This window comes from Colletotrichum karsti, assembly GCF_011947395.1.
Source record: "Colletotrichum karsti strain CkLH20 chromosome Unknown Scaffold4, whole genome shotgun sequence".
Classification (NCBI taxonomy): Eukaryota; Fungi; Ascomycota; class Sordariomycetes; order Glomerellales; family Glomerellaceae; genus Colletotrichum; species Colletotrichum karsti.
The window spans coordinates 196,034-213,211 of NW_024065904.1; the positions used below are offsets into that span (position 1 = coordinate 196,034).

A 17,178-nucleotide genomic window follows, 5' to 3' on the forward strand; every position below is an offset into this window, starting at 1 on the left:
TATAGAAATTGTTCCGACGCACTGCACATAAATCACATACAGCCCTTCACCAGATAACATCCTTTAGAAGTGTCACGAAGTTTGAGGTGCTGTCTCATCCATGAGTGACGAGTATCAAAATACAGCTCGCCAGGCCCTTTCAGTACTTTATTCTCCACCGTCTCCAGGCTACTCGAGTCCATTGAAAAAGTTTCACGACGAAATATCTAATAACCTCTCTTACACTATATTCTGGGTAGCTCCGTTCATACTTTCAGTCCTACGAGCCAATCCCGTCGCCGACTACGCGAACTGCCGGTCGCCCATCTGCAGGGCGCTGTCCTGTATTATTGCATGGGCTGGTCTGGTGGATGCGCCCTATCGATTCAGCGGCATGACAGGATGAAGGAGGTTATCAGACCTTAACAAAATCCATCCAACACATGCATACCTCACATACAAATCGGACAACTCCGAGATCAGGTGTGTTAGTCGGCATCTTTTAAACTTTGTTAGATCAATCCTCCATCGTTGCTGGCGCACCCACCATACCGTCGGCAGAGATGAGTAATCTTGTCCGTTCCAGCTCCTTGGATGCGCAAACCGAGCCGGCCGAGGACGGGGACGACCCTCCTCCTCACTCCCGTGAGACCCATTTCATCAACAGGTCTCCTGAAAGTGGTGGACGCGGGACGTTCGCGCTCAATCGACGCCCTTCTCAACGACTTTCAACGTACCGCCGCCAAAGTATTAATCAGCACGAACAAAGCCAATCTGGCGACATCAGCGTCTATGAGTTCTGTGGTTTAGCGTCAGATACCCAGGGAGAAAGTGGCACTTCTCTTTCACATCTTGATTTCGATCCCTCGTCTACAACCCATGTCCACCAACCCCATCGACAACAGTACCATAATCATCTTAGAGGGCGGCATGGCGAGGAGACAGTAGTCATTTACGATCCCCAACAGTACCATCAGTCCCAGCATACTCCTCACCTGAACCCACCGCAGCAACAACAGCAACCGTCGTTCTCATATACATCGCCTCCTGAGTCCCACCAGTCCGCTTCTCTCACTTCTTCCTCGTCGGACTCGTCTTCTTTCCTCCGTCATCCCCACGATCCCAGATTGCTCCAGGCCCAGTACGAGGCGTCCGCAACTAGTTACGACTTGCCTCCTGACCCCAACTTTTCCCCTACCGTCGGAGATCTAGTCCCGATCCAGCTTCAGGGTCTAGTGGCAGCACACATCTCTCAGCCCCAGCCGCCCTTTCTTGGTTTCTCTCATCCGGACCCTGCTGGACCCGCTCCGTTCATCCCTACCGGCGACGACCACGATTTCTTCCATCAGCACCGACAACCCGGAGTTTTGCAGTTTCCTGGTGTTTATTCCATCTCATTCATGCAGAACCCAGAATTATCAATACTCAATGCCGAGTCCTTCGACGATGGCACTGGAGGCGCAGGGTTTCGCGCGCCGAGGAGTTTGCCTCCTGGCAGGTCTCAAGCCGTAGCTGGTGATGAGTCTGGGCGGTCGAGGAAACGAACCAAAGCTCAGTCCACTGAAGGCTTTGAGCAAGAAGAAGAAGAGAAGAAGCGGTCCCGAGGTAGACCGAGGCTTGACACCAACGACGAAACTGCCAAAGATGTAAGTACACGAGGGGGGGCATGGATTTTTGGTCGCTAGAATCTACCAACATGTCCTGCGTTCTGAATCACAACTCAGATGTGTGCATAATTCTAACCACGTACAGCGTCGTCGCACACAAATCCGCCTTGCGCAAAGAGCCTACCGCAACCGCAAGGAAACGGCAATTCAGACTCTTGAAAAGCAAGTTGACCAACTCAAAAACAACAATGAGGAAATGAGCAAGGCCTTTATGACATTGTATGACTTCGCCGTCAGCAAGGGCATGCTTGATACTGCACCGGATTTTGGCCGACAGCTTCAAGCTACGACTGAGAAGTTCGTTTCTCTCGCGCGCAGGACGAGTGAAGACCCAGGCAAAGACGGCGATATACCTGCCAGTCTTGATCAAGAGTCTGAAGGACACAAGTCTAGTCCAACTAGCAACCCTGAGAAGCTTAACGAAAAGTCCCATTCGCCAGAAGCCGCCCAATCGAACCAAGTTCTGTACGGAGGATACATGGTCGACCAAGATCCCATCGCCATCCAACAGTCTATTCCTCGAACTCACGCCTTAGCCGCAGTTCACACAACATCATGGGCACATGATAGTCAGGCTCTCGGGGCCCGCGCATTATCGTCCCAGGCTCCGCTAGGCTACGAGATTGTCACGGAGCCGACGCCCGACAATGCAAGCTTTCCATTCGGTATGTCCCTCGAGAGCGGCCTGGACACGACGGGCCTCTTTGACTCGTCGGGCCAACCTCCCTCCGAGTCTCCTTTCTCCCTACTATCCGCGCCGAGCACGTACGCGTACCAGGAGCGGACGTTCGGACGGCGACTCCAGCGGTCGACGTTGGAGCGCGCCTACCTCCTGATCCGCATGCCCAACCCGCCGCCGCACCGCATCGCCGCCGTCTTCGGCTTCTGTCTACTATTCGAGCCCCGCGAGAGGATCTTGGAGAGGGTGGCTAACCGGCTCAGCGTGAACCAAAACGAGACGATGTTCAACTGGCGGTTCCCGTTTCTGCACCTCGGCGGCGGCGGGACCTTTTTTGATGAAATGCACAACGAGATGGACACGGCGGACCTGCCGCGCTTCGGAAACCCCAGGCGGCCCGTGGGAAACCAGGGCACGCTTGAGCCGCATAGGCAAAAGGTCGACTCATTGTACGGAATAGGACCTTGGGATGCGCATACGGAGGAGATGAGGGATTCCAGGGTCACCCGGACGCTCCGTACATCTGTTCCTGGATTCGAAGGCGACTTTTACGACGCGGACGAGGTTGAGTGGGTGCTGCAGCAGAGGGGTGTGATCATTCCCCCCGCTGCCGACTTCGTCACCGCCGAGATCGACCCTGCTGACTTCCCAGTCTCTGACGACGCGAGTGTCGGGGGTTCGAAGATCGACAACTATATTACACGTACCATTGGAGACCCAAATGCCTTTGGTATGAACATGAGTGTGGGTGTCAGCGGACAATCGACATCGTCGTCACCTAGCCAGGGAGTGACATTGGAGTCGACAGGCACACCGGCGCTGGACTTCATTGGCACAACGGCATCTGGTATCCCGACTACACTTGCGATGTCGACGCCGATGAATCTTGATCCCAATCTGGGCGGAGACTTGTTCGGCATGGGCAGCTCTGCGACTAGCGGGACGTCACCGGTGTCAAGGAAAAGAACAGTGACCATCAATGTAGGGATGCTCGTTCATGGTAAGTCATTCTCCTAAAAATATGGAAGACGAGTACCGGCTGACATTGTGTAGAACTTGGATCACGATCAGTCTGTTTGGGCAGGTCACCTGGCGTTCGACCGAAAGACGTCAATGCTGCTTTTTGGAGTTCGCTGGCTTCATGACAAATGGTTCACTGCCATGAGTATGGGAATCCATGGAGTAGCTTTCTGAGATTGGACAGGAGCTGGTTCAGTTCCTTTGGCGGCCACGGTCTGTCTGTTGGTTTGATGCACGGTTTTGTGTTTTCTGGAGCATGGCCGTCAGGTGAACACAGGAACCGTCGGTCAAGGATCTGGCGCAAGACTTACTGGTACATGCATGTGTTCATTTAAACTTCAGGCGCCAGATGCCATTCTGTCGCGGTCGACATGTAGTATAGAGAAACGGTCAACAACTTCCTCTCCCAGGTTGAGAATGAGTAGCCGTGTAGAGTATTGACAATTTCTGTGGCGCAAGGAAGGAATCCCCACCCTTATCGTTCCATGAGCCAACGAGGAGCCTACAGGTATTTGCAAGATCTGTGCTCATCGTGCAGAATAGGAACTTGTGAGTTGCAGTATATTTTCCAAGAAACTCGGGGACGGCATCTACGATGCTGCTGAAAGGTTCATGTTCAGTACCAGCTCATACTATCACTTTTATTGTACGCAACCTGATTTATTACTTTCTATGTACATCTGCGTCGTCTTTCATTGCTGCTGGGCTGAAGCAGTTTGCGACCAGATCTTTCAGTCGAAGGCGCTCGCAAAAGCTTTTCGCCGTCGGCACCAACTCGATGTCAAGAACCGTCATGACTTCTCCAAGCCCAAGGCCAGTATGTGCTTCCGCCGCGCTCATCCACGTCTTTCTGACTCGTTCATCCAATGGAAACCCTATAGTAGTCTCTAACGAGAGTTTTGCCGTGCCAAGCACTTCGTATCGAAGTATCACTCCAGCGGTTGCCGTATAATCCCAGAGCTCCATGATCTTGAGATTGGGGATACGTGCTGCAGCATTCCCAGCCACGAGAAGCATTTTATTTTCAATCTCGGGACTCTGAATAACTTCGGGAGACTTGATCGAAACGAAAGTGAGACTTGGCCACAGGGGTGTCTCTGGTTGCGCTAGAGAAGCTGTTGTAAAGCACCGGAAGTATTCCTCGGCGTCGATTACATGAGCAGCGCTAAAAGATTGCAAATTGCGGCATGCATCTACAGCAGCATAAGCAATATGCTTTTTTGTTGTAGGACGAGGTGCCAAGTCGAAGGAGTGTGTTCCGATGTTGTGGTTGAGAGCGAGACGGTTGGTGATTTTGGTTCTCAAGCCTCGAAGCAAACTCGTTGAGCGCGACCACTCGTTTACGTATTCGATCTGTGTTTCCCAAAGACTTATACTTCGTACTTTGGGTGCAATATTTCGAAGCAATTCTTGACATGCGAGATCCCGCTGTATTATGTTACGTGTCCCAACTTGAAGGCTGGACATGGGCTCGTAGGTGATCGACCGCAGGTCTGTGAGGCAAGGCAGTATCTTCCGAATCGCGCTGCCCGAAAGACTCCGATGAGAATCTCTGTTTACGATGAATTCCGTGATCACCGGTACTTGGAGTCCGTCGTACTTTACGTCGAGGCCTTGGAGCACGACGCAGTTCGGGTCGAGTTCCGTCTCTAGTTGAAGTAGATTCCCAAGCGCACGGTTTTTAACCTCATAGAAGAAGTTTGACGGCGAATTCCGTCTTGAAATCCCGAACGGTTGGCGTCCTGGAATGGCACCATATTTGGCGCGTGAATTCGAGGCGAATAAGTATTCCGTATCGCTAGGGGAGGCAGCACTGATCTGAAGCGTGAGGCCGCCACCACTTTCTCCTGCATTCCAATGTGACAGGATATTGAGAAGCGCAAGCAAGCGGCCGCTGAATGCTTCGTTGTTGACTTTGATCTCAGTCTCGTCCTCGGGTCTATTGCAACTTCTGCAGTCGTAACGTGGTAGAGGTATGTGCAACTTGACTTTCTGTAGCATTTCCTTCCGACGTTTGGTAAGAAGAGATGAGAACAGCCGGATGTCTGGGAAAGACACCAGCCTCAAGCTGGAGAAATTACGGCGCTCGAAAAATTGTAGCCATTCCCAGCATACGCTGGGCCATGACCCTCTTTCTCGTTTCTGAACTTGTAGATTAGCCACGTGCTCGAGAATCATCAACCGGATCTCGGGAGGAAGAGTCCGCCATTGATGTACCGGCGGTTCTTGTGTGTACTTACGCATCTGATACTTTGGCAGCATCTTCACTGATTGTGCGTGCATTGTTGTGGATGATTTTCGTCGCCCGGGGTGAATAATTAGCGTAAAATCAGGTGCAATGATGGAGGAGGGTGGTGCGAAAAAGGGATTGGACGAAGGCGGGTTTATATAGGTAGATTTTGAATGGCTTAGAGTTTCGAGGGTGCCAATGACTAGCTTTTCAGCTACCAAGGTTGCTGAAGATCCTTGAGGCAACTCCTTTAGCTGGAGGTCAAATTTCTATTTCGCTGGAGAACTTCCATCAAGGTCCATTTCTGAACCTTGATGCATTGCTATTGATCTGGGAACACTGAAAATCCACGTCTACGGCAGCTCACAATCTCCGTTTCAACCTATTTCAAAGTGTCCATTTCACTGATAATTTCCTTCAGAACCTGACCCTGTAGTACTGTAAAAGACGACATCAATTCAAAGAATCTTAACCGCGCCGCCGTTGGCACCCACGACACTGCCGTTGATCCAATACGCGTCGTCACTAGCGATTAATCCAACCACACCGGCGATATCCTCAGGCCGCCCAAGCCCCTTGTGCGGCGGCTTCGTTTCTCCCAAAACCGCCAAAGCAGCAGCTCGGAGCTCCGGCGTGTTGCAATCCATGAAGGCATCTGTCGCAGTGCCACCAACAGACAGTGAGTTCACTGTGGTGCCCTTGATTCTCTCGTCTTGACTGAAGACGTCTGCCCATGACCGGGTGAGGCTGTCCATGGCTGCCTTGGCAGACGCAAAAACTGCCATGCCGCTTCAAGAAGTAAGCAACTGAAAACTACGCAGACCAGAGGAACTCACGAGAACGGCAAAGGAGCCCGAGTGGCGTCGCTCGAGATGTTGATGACGCGCGAATCTTGCTGGATGTATCCCCTTTTGAAGAGAGTATCCATCAACATGATCAGACACTGAACATTGCCCAGAAGAATCTTTTGGACGTATTCAACGTCGAGCTCGCCGATTGAGCGGAAGTCACAGTAAGCCGCGTTATTGACGATGATGTTCAGCTTTCCGTCGAAATCACTCAAAACTTTGTCGGCGATAATATCGTGAAAGTCGGGAGAAAGAGTGTTGGCCGCCAAACCAACAACTTTGGGTGCCTCATAAACACTGGAGCTGTAGATGTCTTTGACGCTTTGGTTCAGGGATTCGATTTGATGCATAGAGCTTGGAGAAGAGCATGTGCCAAGGATAGAAGCTCCCCTTCTGGCGAGGTTGAGTGAGACAGCTCGACCGATACCGCGAGTTGCTCCGCTGTAGTTGAAAATAGTCAGCCACAGTCATAGCTCGGTTTAATTTTGAACCGCATAGACACATCCATCAAAGTAACAAAGACCGGCATGAAGGTATGATAGTTGCTGTCGGTCGAGTCCGTTGCAACCTCCAAGAACTTACGTCACAAGCGCTACCTTTCCCCTGAGGTCTTGGTTGACCACTTCTAGCGTCGCAGAAGCAGTCTTGGATTCGGTTCGGTCCGCCATGTTGAAGGTTCGTCTTCGCATACACGTTCTTGAATAGGATGTGACATCCAACGCCGTGCCGACTTGGCGTCAAGTTATGGCTCTTTAATAGGAGCGGTTCAACGAAGCTGACCCCGATTTTACGATTCCCCGTATCTGATACATCACTCGATAGACGTCACGCAATTTCACTATACGTTCATGACAAACCGAGACCCGCCTCGCCATTAGCCACAGTTACGAAGAAGGCGAAACCGAAGTCGTTAGTGTCCGAGTGCCGAACGGGACGGGAGGAAATAAGCTTAAACTCCGCATCGCTGCACCAAGAGCGTCAGCCTGGCCCAGTATCATATTGCAGGGATGAGGCGAGTCATAGAGTTCATCCGGCCTCGGCCTCTCACATCACGTTGAAAGTCGGAACGGAACGGACTTCAAGCGTGGGGTTACTCCGAATCAAAAGGACTTCTAACGGCGGGCAGAACGTCGCGAGTTAATTCCAAGTCTCCGTTATACGTACGTCACTAGTATTTGGAGTCCGTACCGGCCATTTAGCGGTCTCGGAGTTTTAGTGAGAGTTCATACTTGGAAGGCCGATGTCCGAAGCGGCTTCTCACAACGACGACACATGCGGTGGTCAACTCTTCGTCACAAATCAGTGACAATTGTAAGACAGACTGCGCTCAGATTAATTCAGTGACATCAGATGCCATCGAATACGACGCTTCTAGGCCAGTAATGATCAATGTGACCCAGGCTCGCTCTTCCAAACTTGTGGCGACAAGCGAGAACATGGTGAATATTCCACCCTGTCTCATTGAATATCTAGTTTCTGAAACACTCTAAGTTCAAGTTATTCATCCCATCAAAACATCAAAAAGACGACGACGCTCCTTAACCTCCACCCAAAGTCTCATCATCATTATCATCATCACCGTCATTTCTCCTCATCCCTCGAGCGCAACAACAAGATGACTTCCGACACTCATGCGAAGACATTCGCGGCCTTGGAGCCACTGATGCAAAACCTCAGTTCTGGTTCCGTAGTGACTTCCAAACATGATACCTACGCATTTCACTGTGAACCGTACGCCATTCAGAAGCAACTCTACCCGCCGGTCGTCCTCGTCCCCAGTTCCACGGACGAACTAGCAACAATCCTGCGCTTCCTGTATGCCTCAGACTTGGATTTCACCATACGAGGCCTGGGCTTCAAATCTCCTTCCGCCAAAGATGTCGTGGTCAGCATGATGAACTTCAAAGACATCAGCTACGACTCAGTCAAGAAGATCGCCACGGTTGGCGCCAGCGCTACCTGGTCGGAGGTGGTAACATATATGGAGAAGATAGATCCAGAGTACTCGGGTAAGCGAGCGTCATCCGGAGAACACATCTCACCGAAGTCGCGAACTGACCCCACCAAGTCCCCGTTGCTCGAACCCCTTCAATCGGCGTCGCGGGCACCATCCTCAACGGCGGCCTCTCGTGGATGTCGACTGAGTTCGGTTGCATTTGCGACCCCGTCAACTTTCTCGATGCTGAAGTCGTGAAATATGACGGCACGGTGGTTATGGCATCGCAAGAGCCTGAGCTCTTGTGGGCTCTCCGTGGTAGCGGTGGAGGCTTCGGAAGTGAGTTGTCTCACCCGGGATGACCTATGCGTGTGTAATTGACGATTCCAGTCATCACCAAGGTTCTTCTACGAGCCCACCAATATCCGACCGATATCTGGTCAGGTCTCGTTCTCGTCCCGCGAAAGTACTTGCCGCAGCTGATCGATGAAATGGTTGAGTTCAACCGTTCATTCCCTCACCCCAAGATTACTTACTTCATGTACATCATGCCGGAGAGGCTCCTGCACACGGTCTTGGAACAAGAAGAGCCCAACGCTAGCGACTCTGTCATCTTCCACGTCTACGATGCTCTTGGAGAGGCTCACGGGCGATCCGCATTCCGCTGGGTACTTGACAAGCCTGGTGCAATCGACCGAACCAGGATTACCAACATGAAGGGGGTAGTCGACATGCAGAGTCAGTCTTTCTGGAAGGCTAACAAGGGAGGAAGGCTAACTTCCGTCTTTCTCCATAGGAAACGCAGCTGCGCTTCGTGGCAAAATGAAGACACTATACGCGCCAATGGCCCTAGCTGATGTAGACCGAGGCATCCTCACTAGAGCAGTCGAGTTTTACGACAGACTCGGCTCTTTGGACAAGTCTATTCAAGACATATCAACAATTGTGTTTGAGTGTCTGCTTTTTGTAAGTCAAGCAAGCTTAGTTTGCGTGGCTGCTCCAACTTACATGTTCCTTTCAGAGGCCGCCAATTGGAGGCACGGCCGAAGTTGCATGGCCACGATCTCCTGACTTGAACCATCTCCTGCTGCTCATCGCAAGCTGCCCAGCCGACGGTTCGAAGGACCAAGAGGAGCTACTGCGTCAGATCTCCGTCGATGCTCCGAAGGATGTTCTGCAGGATAAGCTTGATGAGGTGGAAGTCAACCCTGCTGGTCTTGAACCCGACTATCACAGCGTACAGGCCGTAAGCATTGACTCTTTGATGACAATCTCTTTAGTCGGTTCGTTAAGCTGACGATGTGTAGGTTTACCGGGAGCATCATGATAAGCTGCTTGAGTTACGGAAGCGTTACGACCCCAAGAGACGATTCAAGTCATTCTTCTAATCAAGTTTACTGGAATGGTCACCAAGGGAACGTGGCCGCCGACCACATTGTATAGTAGGTGATGTCTTCTCGCTCTTATGTTAGCTGTAGTTATTTGTTCTCGTCGCTCGACAGGGCTCTGGAAGTGGAATCTCACTTGCCTGTGTTGTGGAATTTGAAGAGACTTTCTTGTATCTCGAACGGAGGCTCGGCGGCTTGAGGCTGTGTTGGACGGTAATCCGGAGCTACAAAATTGACAGACCGCTCAATGAACAAGCCCTTGCCACTCCCATATATGTTCGCATCGCCGCTGTGTCATCGGCGTTTTCGCGTGTAACCTGCCTCAGACTGTTGGAGTCCACCCCATCGCCTCCATCGCAACTGATCCGCAAAGTTCGCTTCTTAAATTATACCAGGTGCGCAAAGGGCACGTCCGGAGGCACCGGTTACGTGGCACCGCCGATCCGGGCCTCCGCGGCCTGCCGTGCCCCCACCGAGACCCGAGTAAGTGCGCTCCCTTCGGGTGATGAGACGAAAAACCTTAATGCTCTGTACAGCCGCAGCGGCGAGCCATTTTTTGCATCATCAGCGTCCTGGCTTACGAGCTTCCACCTGTCAGTTAATATAACAAAATGTTATGATTCCCGGGAGAAAAGCGACGCTAGCGAGATTCAGCGGCGGCAACATTTCCATATTTACCATCGACCCCACGGGAAGTCATGTTTAGCTTCGTTGGTCGTTCACTAATCGAGTCTTCCATCGTGCCATGATCATGCATTCACGAGCCTTCCTCCTCTGTCTTCTCGCCCTTTCCGCATCGGCGACGGACGTAAGTCCCATTCAGGATGTCGCGGCCGCGGATACTCACGACGCTCACGCGACGAACGGCCCGGTCACGACGACAAACCTCCGGCGATCGAGCCGTGTAATCAGCGTCCACCGCGGAGGGCCAAACGACACGACCGTCCCGCTGAGGAACGGGGACTGTCAGTTCCAAGCCTGGGACGAGCTGTACATCACCGACTTCCTGCAAGAACAGTTGGATGACCTCTCAACCGGCGACCACTGCTGGATCATCAAGGGCGTCAAGGGGCTGAGGGAGCTGTTGCAGAGGAACATCTCCGCGAACCCGTTGAACAACGTCACGATTCCGACGTGTGTGCCGCTCAACATCACGAGCTCTGGGAACTCCTTTTCCATTGACTTTTCGGAGCACACCTATCATGTCAACGGCTTGGCTGAGGATACGTTCGTTCTGCTGACCTACGTGCATCGTACGTTGAAATATCGTTGCTTCTAGTGCGTAAGCTGATGTGTAGCCGCCGGTCAGTTGTGTCTATGACGGCTGCGTTCTTTCTAGCATATCCCATCATCCTGGTTCTGGCGTCAACCCCCAACCTATGCATCATGATCGACCGGCCTCTTGGGGAAGCCTCGAGGGCAAAATTCGAACGATGGCAAACGATATTTCAGACCGTTGTGTTTGCGCCCTTCATGGTTGTGGGGTTGGTTACCGGGATCGTCGCGATGGGGACGTCCGAACACGCCAGGACGCAGCACGGGGTAGGAGCTCCTTTCAGAAAAGCCTACGTTTCGATCTCAGTTGTGGGCTAACTCGGGAGAACCCAGATTATTGGATACATCACCATAGCTCTTGCAGCCGTCGCCATCCCACTCTACCTGTACCAGCGACGCTTGAGTTCGCGACCAGAACTGGCGTTCTACATGTACCGAAGACTCAAGATGATCAACGGTCTCGACTTCATGATTTGCCAAGCGATACTGTTGATATCGGGCTTCGCTCTTCCGGACGGTATCGACGATTTCGGCATCATGACTCTTTGCGGCACTAACACGCTGTCATCGTCCTTGATATTCTCCTTGGGCATGATTGTATCATTTGTCTGGAACTGCGCTATGGCCACGATGACGGTACAATGGCTGCTTGGGCAAAGAATCAAAGGGGGAAACTTCAGAGATCGGGCACCGCCATGGATGTTGAGGGTTCTTCGAAAGCAATCGAGGTAGGATACTAAGTGAACTGGGGCCACTGTTCGGCGTATGACTTCTTGTTAAGAAACCATAGATAGGACATATTTTCAGAAAGAGCTGTTTAGATTTCATTCAAGTTACTACAAGATATCACATGTTGTTTCGTACTTGTTACACATGAGGTAAACCAGTCACTGGGGAAACTTCCGTTCTACTGTTGGGTTTGGTTCCCCGCCGCACCTCACCCGGCTGACTAAACCAATTCACAATAGCGTGGCGAGATAGATACCACGCAAGTAATAACTATGGACCCTCTGATTCATTCTTTCACTACATTTCACGAGACTAGGGATGCCAAAATCAGTCTGCTTGGTGCCGAGCCGGCAGCAGGCAAACTATGGGCCCGGACTTCCGCGGGTAAGGTAGTCGGTCAATCAGTGAAATCCTCGGGACAGCGTCCACGTAAGCTGGGGCCGGGAGTCAACCACAACTAGGTATACACAACCTTATGGGCACATGGTCATACCTACTCAGTGAACCTACAAGACGTCTCCAGATCCTGGTTTCGTATGCGTGTCGACGAGCATCATTTAGAACTCATCTCGGCGTAACTTAAGACAGTGTACAGCATTTGAATCCTTGGTCTTGTCACTGGTCTCGTCACTACATGGCACTGGGGAATACTTCGTAACGTGGGTTTATTCGGACCACGTCGGTGGTAGTCTTAGGATCTTAGGATAGGTAGTGGCTGAAGTCTACATGGTGTCGCAGCCTTCCGGTGGATTCGGCTCCTAGTTGCCCTTCCTAGTGACACCGACCTCGTCCCAGGCAGCACGGACGATCTTGCCTGCCTCGTTGCCGTAAAGCTCCTCTGCCACCTCGACAGTCACGTCGGCGAACTGGACGAAGGTGCAACGCGCGGGAATGCGGCCCGAGTTCATGGTCTTCCACCAGATAGGACCTGCCTTCTCGTATGAGAACCCCCCGAACGCCTTGGCGGCCAGATAGAAAGCCTTGTTGGGTATTCCTGAGTATATATGGACGCCGCCGTTATCCTCAAAGGTGGGGACGTAGTCTTTGAAGTGATTTGGCTGTGGGTCCTTTCCCTATTGTACCTCACTGTTAGCAAATACGTCGGCGATGACGAGAGGCAATAACAGATATGTCGACAATGACGGGGAGCAGAAACGGTGAAATGGACAGGGACAAGGACAAGAATAGCAAATAGCAGGGAGAAAGGAGAACGGGAAGCCGATATGATGAAGAGCCATGATGGCGAGAAGAAACAATAAACCTTGCATCGCTTGGACGGACGCCAGAATCGAAAACAGAAATGAGAATGGTAGCGGTAGGAGAGACTTACGAAACGGGGGTCATTGTAGGCGGTTCCGGGCTCCTTCATGCTCCGCAGAGCAACACCCTTGACGCCAGGCATGATGCAGCCTTCGCCAACCAGCCAGTCGGCTTCATCTGTATCCGGTTAGAATACTCAAGTGACGACGACGACGACGACGACGACGACGACGACGACAACGGCGACAACGACGATGATGATGACGACGACTGGGGAAGATACATACCGGCATTCTCTTTTTCGACGATTTGCTTGACCATGATGCCGAATACATCAGAGACGTGCTCGTTGAGGGCGCCGCTCATGCCCTGGTATGTCAAGGGGCTGGTGTTCTCGGTCACGGCGTGGGTCAGTTCGTGGCCGATGACTGAAGAGGCAATTAGCTCGTACGGGAGACACGAGGATGGGAAAAGGGATATCCATACCATCAACAGTACCCGTAAAGTTGTTCAGAAACTCGCCGCCGTCTCCGAAGACCATCTGGAGACGCTCAGGATCCCAAAAGGCGTTTTCGTACTTTTTGCCGAAGTGGACGGAACTGACGACGTCCGTATTCTTGTTGTCGATAGAGACCCAGTCGAACTTGTCCTTGTACATCTTGAGGACTTCGCCAATGTTGTCGTAGGCGTCGTTGACGGCTTTGTCTTTGGCCGGTTTCTGGCCCTCGACCCGTACGACAGTGCCTGGCAGGGTGGCCTCGTTGTCGCTGTTTTTGGCGTCGTATACAGCTCTGTATACCTTGGACTTGTCGGCGGAAGAGGATGACAGACTCTGGGGCTGGGCGTCGGCTTGCTGTGATTGTTGGACGCGACCCAAAACACTTTGCAGATGTTCTAGATCCCGACGGGCACATGCTCTGGTATCTTCGTCAACTTCGTCGCTGTCGGCAATATGCCGGAGTAAGGTATCCGGGACGATGCCGTGACGGTTCGCCGAGCGCCGGGTGCCGGGCGCAGACAGCAGAGCCAGGCGCTCGATGCGGCGGGCAACGAATGCCTCGCGCAATTGGAGGGCGTTGCGGGCAGCACTTCGGATGGGTTCGCTATTGCAATCGGCGTCTGCAATACCCTGGAGGAGATAGGGAGGGACAACGTAACAGACGTGGCCGTCCATGGTTTATTCAGTGGTTCTGGTGATGAATATACGGCGGGTAGAGGGACGGACAGACAGAAGGACAGACGGACAGACGGACAGACGAGAGAAGACGATGAGGGGCGCTGATGGATTGTAAATGATGATGATGATGATGATGGACAAGGAGAGAAGAGGAAATGAACAGACGAGAGGGCAGAGACCTGGATTTATAGACAACAGCAGGATGATAATGACAGGAGGAGGCCACTACCTGCCTCAGCAGTGTGCACTTGAGGTCCATTTGGAAGCTCTTGCTGTTGCGGGCTGCGCGCTTACAGTAGGTAGCAGTCGATAGAGACCTGCATGGAAGCTGCAGTTCAGCCTCTAGACTGAGATGCAGCTACATCTCCCCAGTTGGGCAACCGGGGCAAGCCATGTCAAACCTGCGGGCGAATGGTGTTCGAATGACAGGTGCGTTTCGGGGCTGGACTGTTTGTCTTGCTTTGTCAAGCGCGAGAGGTTGCACTTTCGTCATGTCTCGCCGCTTGGTTTGATGTCTGTTCAGATAACCTGAAAGCCAGGAGCGATACGAGATAAGAAGTCGCAGAGCAAGACAGGCAAGTCAAGATAGCTGGGTAGATGCCTTGGATAGCTGAAGGACAGGGGCAGGTGTCATTCACCCACATACCGTGGCATGTATCCGTATGCGTATCCAGTAAGATAGCTGGTGTGCCACTCAACATTTGATACTTGGCAAAACTAGGAAGAGGCGCACCGCAACGCAATCGACGTGCCATCCTGCAGCATCGTCTTGACGCGTCAGAGTATGTTCGGTGCGACATATCTGAGCAGGTACCTGACCTTGGGTCGACAGTAGAGGATGTAAGCTTCCGCCATGGCGATGACGCCGGTCGTTTGTCCCACGTGTGCAACCTTCCCAGTCATGTCTGAGATTGGGTAGAGGACAGAAGATGCAGAACAGGAACACTAAAGCGACCTATGTTCACAGTTGGGTGTGCTACGAACGGGAAAACCGTGGACCCACTCCCTTGTGTCAGCTGCACCAGGGTCACAGTGGCTACCTAGTCTAGACCTTAGACCTGATCAATGTCACATCGCCGGCGCCGGGGCAAGTGCCGAACAAGTCCCGGCGTATCCCGGGCCATCCCGCCGCCCCGTCCCCACAGGAGTCCGGGTCCACCTCAAGTCCCGCCTACGGCAGACCGGCATGGGTTTCATCGGCCGAAACACCATGATCAACGAGATCAATAAGCACAAAAACAACCTTCTCCATGCCAAATGTTGCGATAACCGATGTTTTGAATCTCGCTTTGTTGGGACGAATGTACTAAAGTCGTGTTTTCTGGACTCCACTCCGGGCGGAGGCAAGGTTCGGTCCGTTGGCTGCTGTGCGACGGGACTGTACTCGTGATGATACTTATTGCCACCTGCTCAAGTTTGCTACCTACGCGTTCGAGTTGATCTCCGCTATACATTAGATGCTCGCCTGCATTAGATATGAAAAATGCACTTACTTGCTTTGGATGCATCGTAGCACAGCTTCATTGCCATTCTAGTGCACTTGGCCTCACTGTCCACGCATTCTCGCGTCTGTCGCCATGTCTCCTGCCTACCTGGTGTTCGTCGTCGGAGTCCGGCTTAGCTAGGTGCTTGATTAGGAAAGCATAATGTGTCTCCAATCACCCAGGTAGCACGATCGGAGGCGAGGAGAGAATTGCGAAGGAGGGTCTTGTTGTTTCTGGATGCAAAAGGGCGTACCTACCTTCCACCCGATATCTTATTTGAGGCAGGTACCTACCTACCTTCCCTTCCCTTCCCGGGAGTAAGAAGACAATGGAAGGCAAGTACTACCATGGCTTTACCGAAAATGCAAGTGCGAAAAGTCCGCCTCATTTTCAGTCTTCAGCAAAATTCTCCTAACAAACTCCATCCATCTCTGCCGTCGCCAACACCGACGTGTCACCTCATCCTCTCGCACGCCACGCAGCACAGCCAACATGCCTTCTCCGGGCCCCTCGCAAGCTGCCCAGCCAGCGAGCCAAAATGCACGCAAGACCGTCGATCTGGCCCCAGAGCATCAGGCCATAATGCTCCGGTACGCCCTCTCGCCTCCCACCATCCGCGCCCTCGTCTGCCTTCCCCGCGGTGCCGAACCCAACGAGATCCTCCGCTGTGCCTCCTCGGCAACTGAGCTTCGCTCCTTCAACTTACACGCCCACGAGAGAGGCGCCTTCTCCGGCATCAACAGCCACCCTACCACACGCTGGCCCATCAAGGAGAACCTCAGCCAGCCGTGGCACAAGGCCTTCCTGATCGCCCAGTGTGAGGCCGCCGGTGCCGACTATGGCGAGAGACTCAGCCTCATGGCCCGTCAGGATCTCATGGCCACCAAGCCGAAGATCATCAGAATCCTAGGCCAGGTTCTCCGCGCCTGTGCCGACATTATGGGCACGAGAAAGGACGCCGCTGGCCTCCGACGGACCCTCGAGACCTGGCGCGCCGTCGCTTCCAAGAGCTAGGAGGGGAAGGCGACGGAGCTACTCCAGGTACCCGGCATCGGGCCAAAATCAGTCGAGGTCTTGGTCAACCACAACATCAGAACCGTCCGCCAACTGGCCGAACTCGAGTTCTTCCACATCGAGAGCATCATGTCCCGCAACCCGCCTTTCGGTCAGAAGATCGTCCGGAACTTGAAGCACTTCCCTCGCCTCATTCTCGCCCTCGACATTCCCAAGCGAGAAGGAGCTCGAAGTCTCGTCGTCCGAGCTATGCTGGGCTGTACGAATCTGGAAGTTCCTGCCTGGAAAGAGTCGGTGCCTTGGGTCACCTTGGCTGCCGAGACCACTGATGGCCGTTTGGTGTTCTTCTGGAGAGGACGTGCTGGTAGTATGATGTCGGGCAAGGAGCTGGTGTTCCCCGTGGAGGCAGTCCCCGGCCAGACGGTATTTGTGTGGGCAGCCTGCGAAGAGATCGCTGGGACAGTGGTGACGAAGGAGGTGTCGGTCTGATGG

At 52.8% G+C, this 17,178-nt stretch overlaps 7 protein-coding genes across 7 annotated transcripts; 5 read left to right on the plus strand and 2 right to left on the minus strand.

Moving 5' to 3' along the window:
• Positions 1 to 974: 974 nt before the first annotated feature.
• CkaCkLH20_01604 (BZIP family transcription factor) lies at positions 975 to 3,470 on the plus strand (the record flags this gene model as incomplete). Its single annotated transcript, XM_038884323.1, has 3 exons — positions 975 to 1,625; positions 1,732 to 3,325; positions 3,379 to 3,470. 3 exons carry the CDS (start codon positions 975 to 977, stop codon positions 3,468 to 3,470), a joined length of 2,337 nt encoding a protein of 778 aa, XP_038750023.1.
• Positions 3,471 to 6,033: 2,563 nt separating this feature from the next.
• On the minus strand, positions 6,034 to 7,091 carry CkaCkLH20_01605 (short-chain dehydrogenase reductase sdr; the record flags this gene model as incomplete). Its single annotated transcript, XM_038884324.1, has 3 exons — positions 6,034 to 6,364; positions 6,412 to 6,864; positions 7,006 to 7,091. The coding sequence occupies 3 exons, from the start codon at positions 7,089 to 7,091 to the stop codon at positions 6,034 to 6,036; spliced, it is 870 nt and encodes a 289-aa protein (XP_038750024.1).
• Positions 7,092 to 8,038: 947 nt separating this feature from the next.
• On the plus strand, positions 8,039 to 9,747 carry CkaCkLH20_01606 (cysteine desulfurase; the record flags this gene model as incomplete). The annotated part of the gene is made up of 6 exons (XM_038884325.1): positions 8,039 to 8,432; positions 8,492 to 8,698; positions 8,750 to 9,097; positions 9,156 to 9,325; positions 9,381 to 9,605; positions 9,667 to 9,747. The coding sequence occupies 6 exons, from the start codon at positions 8,039 to 8,041 to the stop codon at positions 9,745 to 9,747; spliced, it is 1,425 nt and encodes a 474-aa protein (XP_038750025.1).
• A 745-nt stretch (positions 9,748 to 10,492) lies between these two features.
• CkaCkLH20_01607 (uncharacterized protein) lies at positions 10,493 to 11,754 on the plus strand (the record flags this gene model as incomplete). Its single annotated transcript, XM_038884326.1, has 3 exons — positions 10,493 to 11,000; positions 11,057 to 11,289; positions 11,356 to 11,754. The coding sequence occupies 3 exons, from the start codon at positions 10,493 to 10,495 to the stop codon at positions 11,752 to 11,754; spliced, it is 1,140 nt and encodes a 379-aa protein (XP_038750026.1).
• A 755-nt stretch (positions 11,755 to 12,509) lies between these two features.
• Positions 12,510 to 14,185, minus strand: CkaCkLH20_01608 (uncharacterized protein; the record flags this gene model as incomplete). Its single annotated transcript, XM_038884327.1, has 4 exons — positions 12,510 to 12,824; positions 13,082 to 13,188; positions 13,299 to 13,439; positions 13,498 to 14,185. 4 exons carry the CDS (start codon positions 14,183 to 14,185, stop codon positions 12,510 to 12,512), a joined length of 1,251 nt encoding a protein of 416 aa, XP_038750027.1.
• A 1,979-nt stretch (positions 14,186 to 16,164) lies between these two features.
• Positions 16,165 to 16,686, plus strand: CkaCkLH20_01609 (uncharacterized protein; the record flags this gene model as incomplete). The annotated part of the gene is made up of 1 exon (XM_038884328.1): positions 16,165 to 16,686. The coding sequence occupies one exon, from the start codon at positions 16,165 to 16,167 to the stop codon at positions 16,684 to 16,686; it is 522 nt and encodes a 173-aa protein (XP_038750028.1).
• Positions 16,687 to 16,746: 60 nt separating this feature from the next.
• On the plus strand, positions 16,747 to 17,175 carry CkaCkLH20_01610 (DEAD/DEAH box DNA helicase; the record flags this gene model as incomplete). Its single annotated transcript, XM_038884329.1, has 1 exon — positions 16,747 to 17,175. One exon carries the CDS (start codon positions 16,747 to 16,749, stop codon positions 17,173 to 17,175), a length of 429 nt encoding a protein of 142 aa, XP_038750029.1.
• Between the last annotated feature and the right edge of the window lie 3 nt (positions 17,176 to 17,178).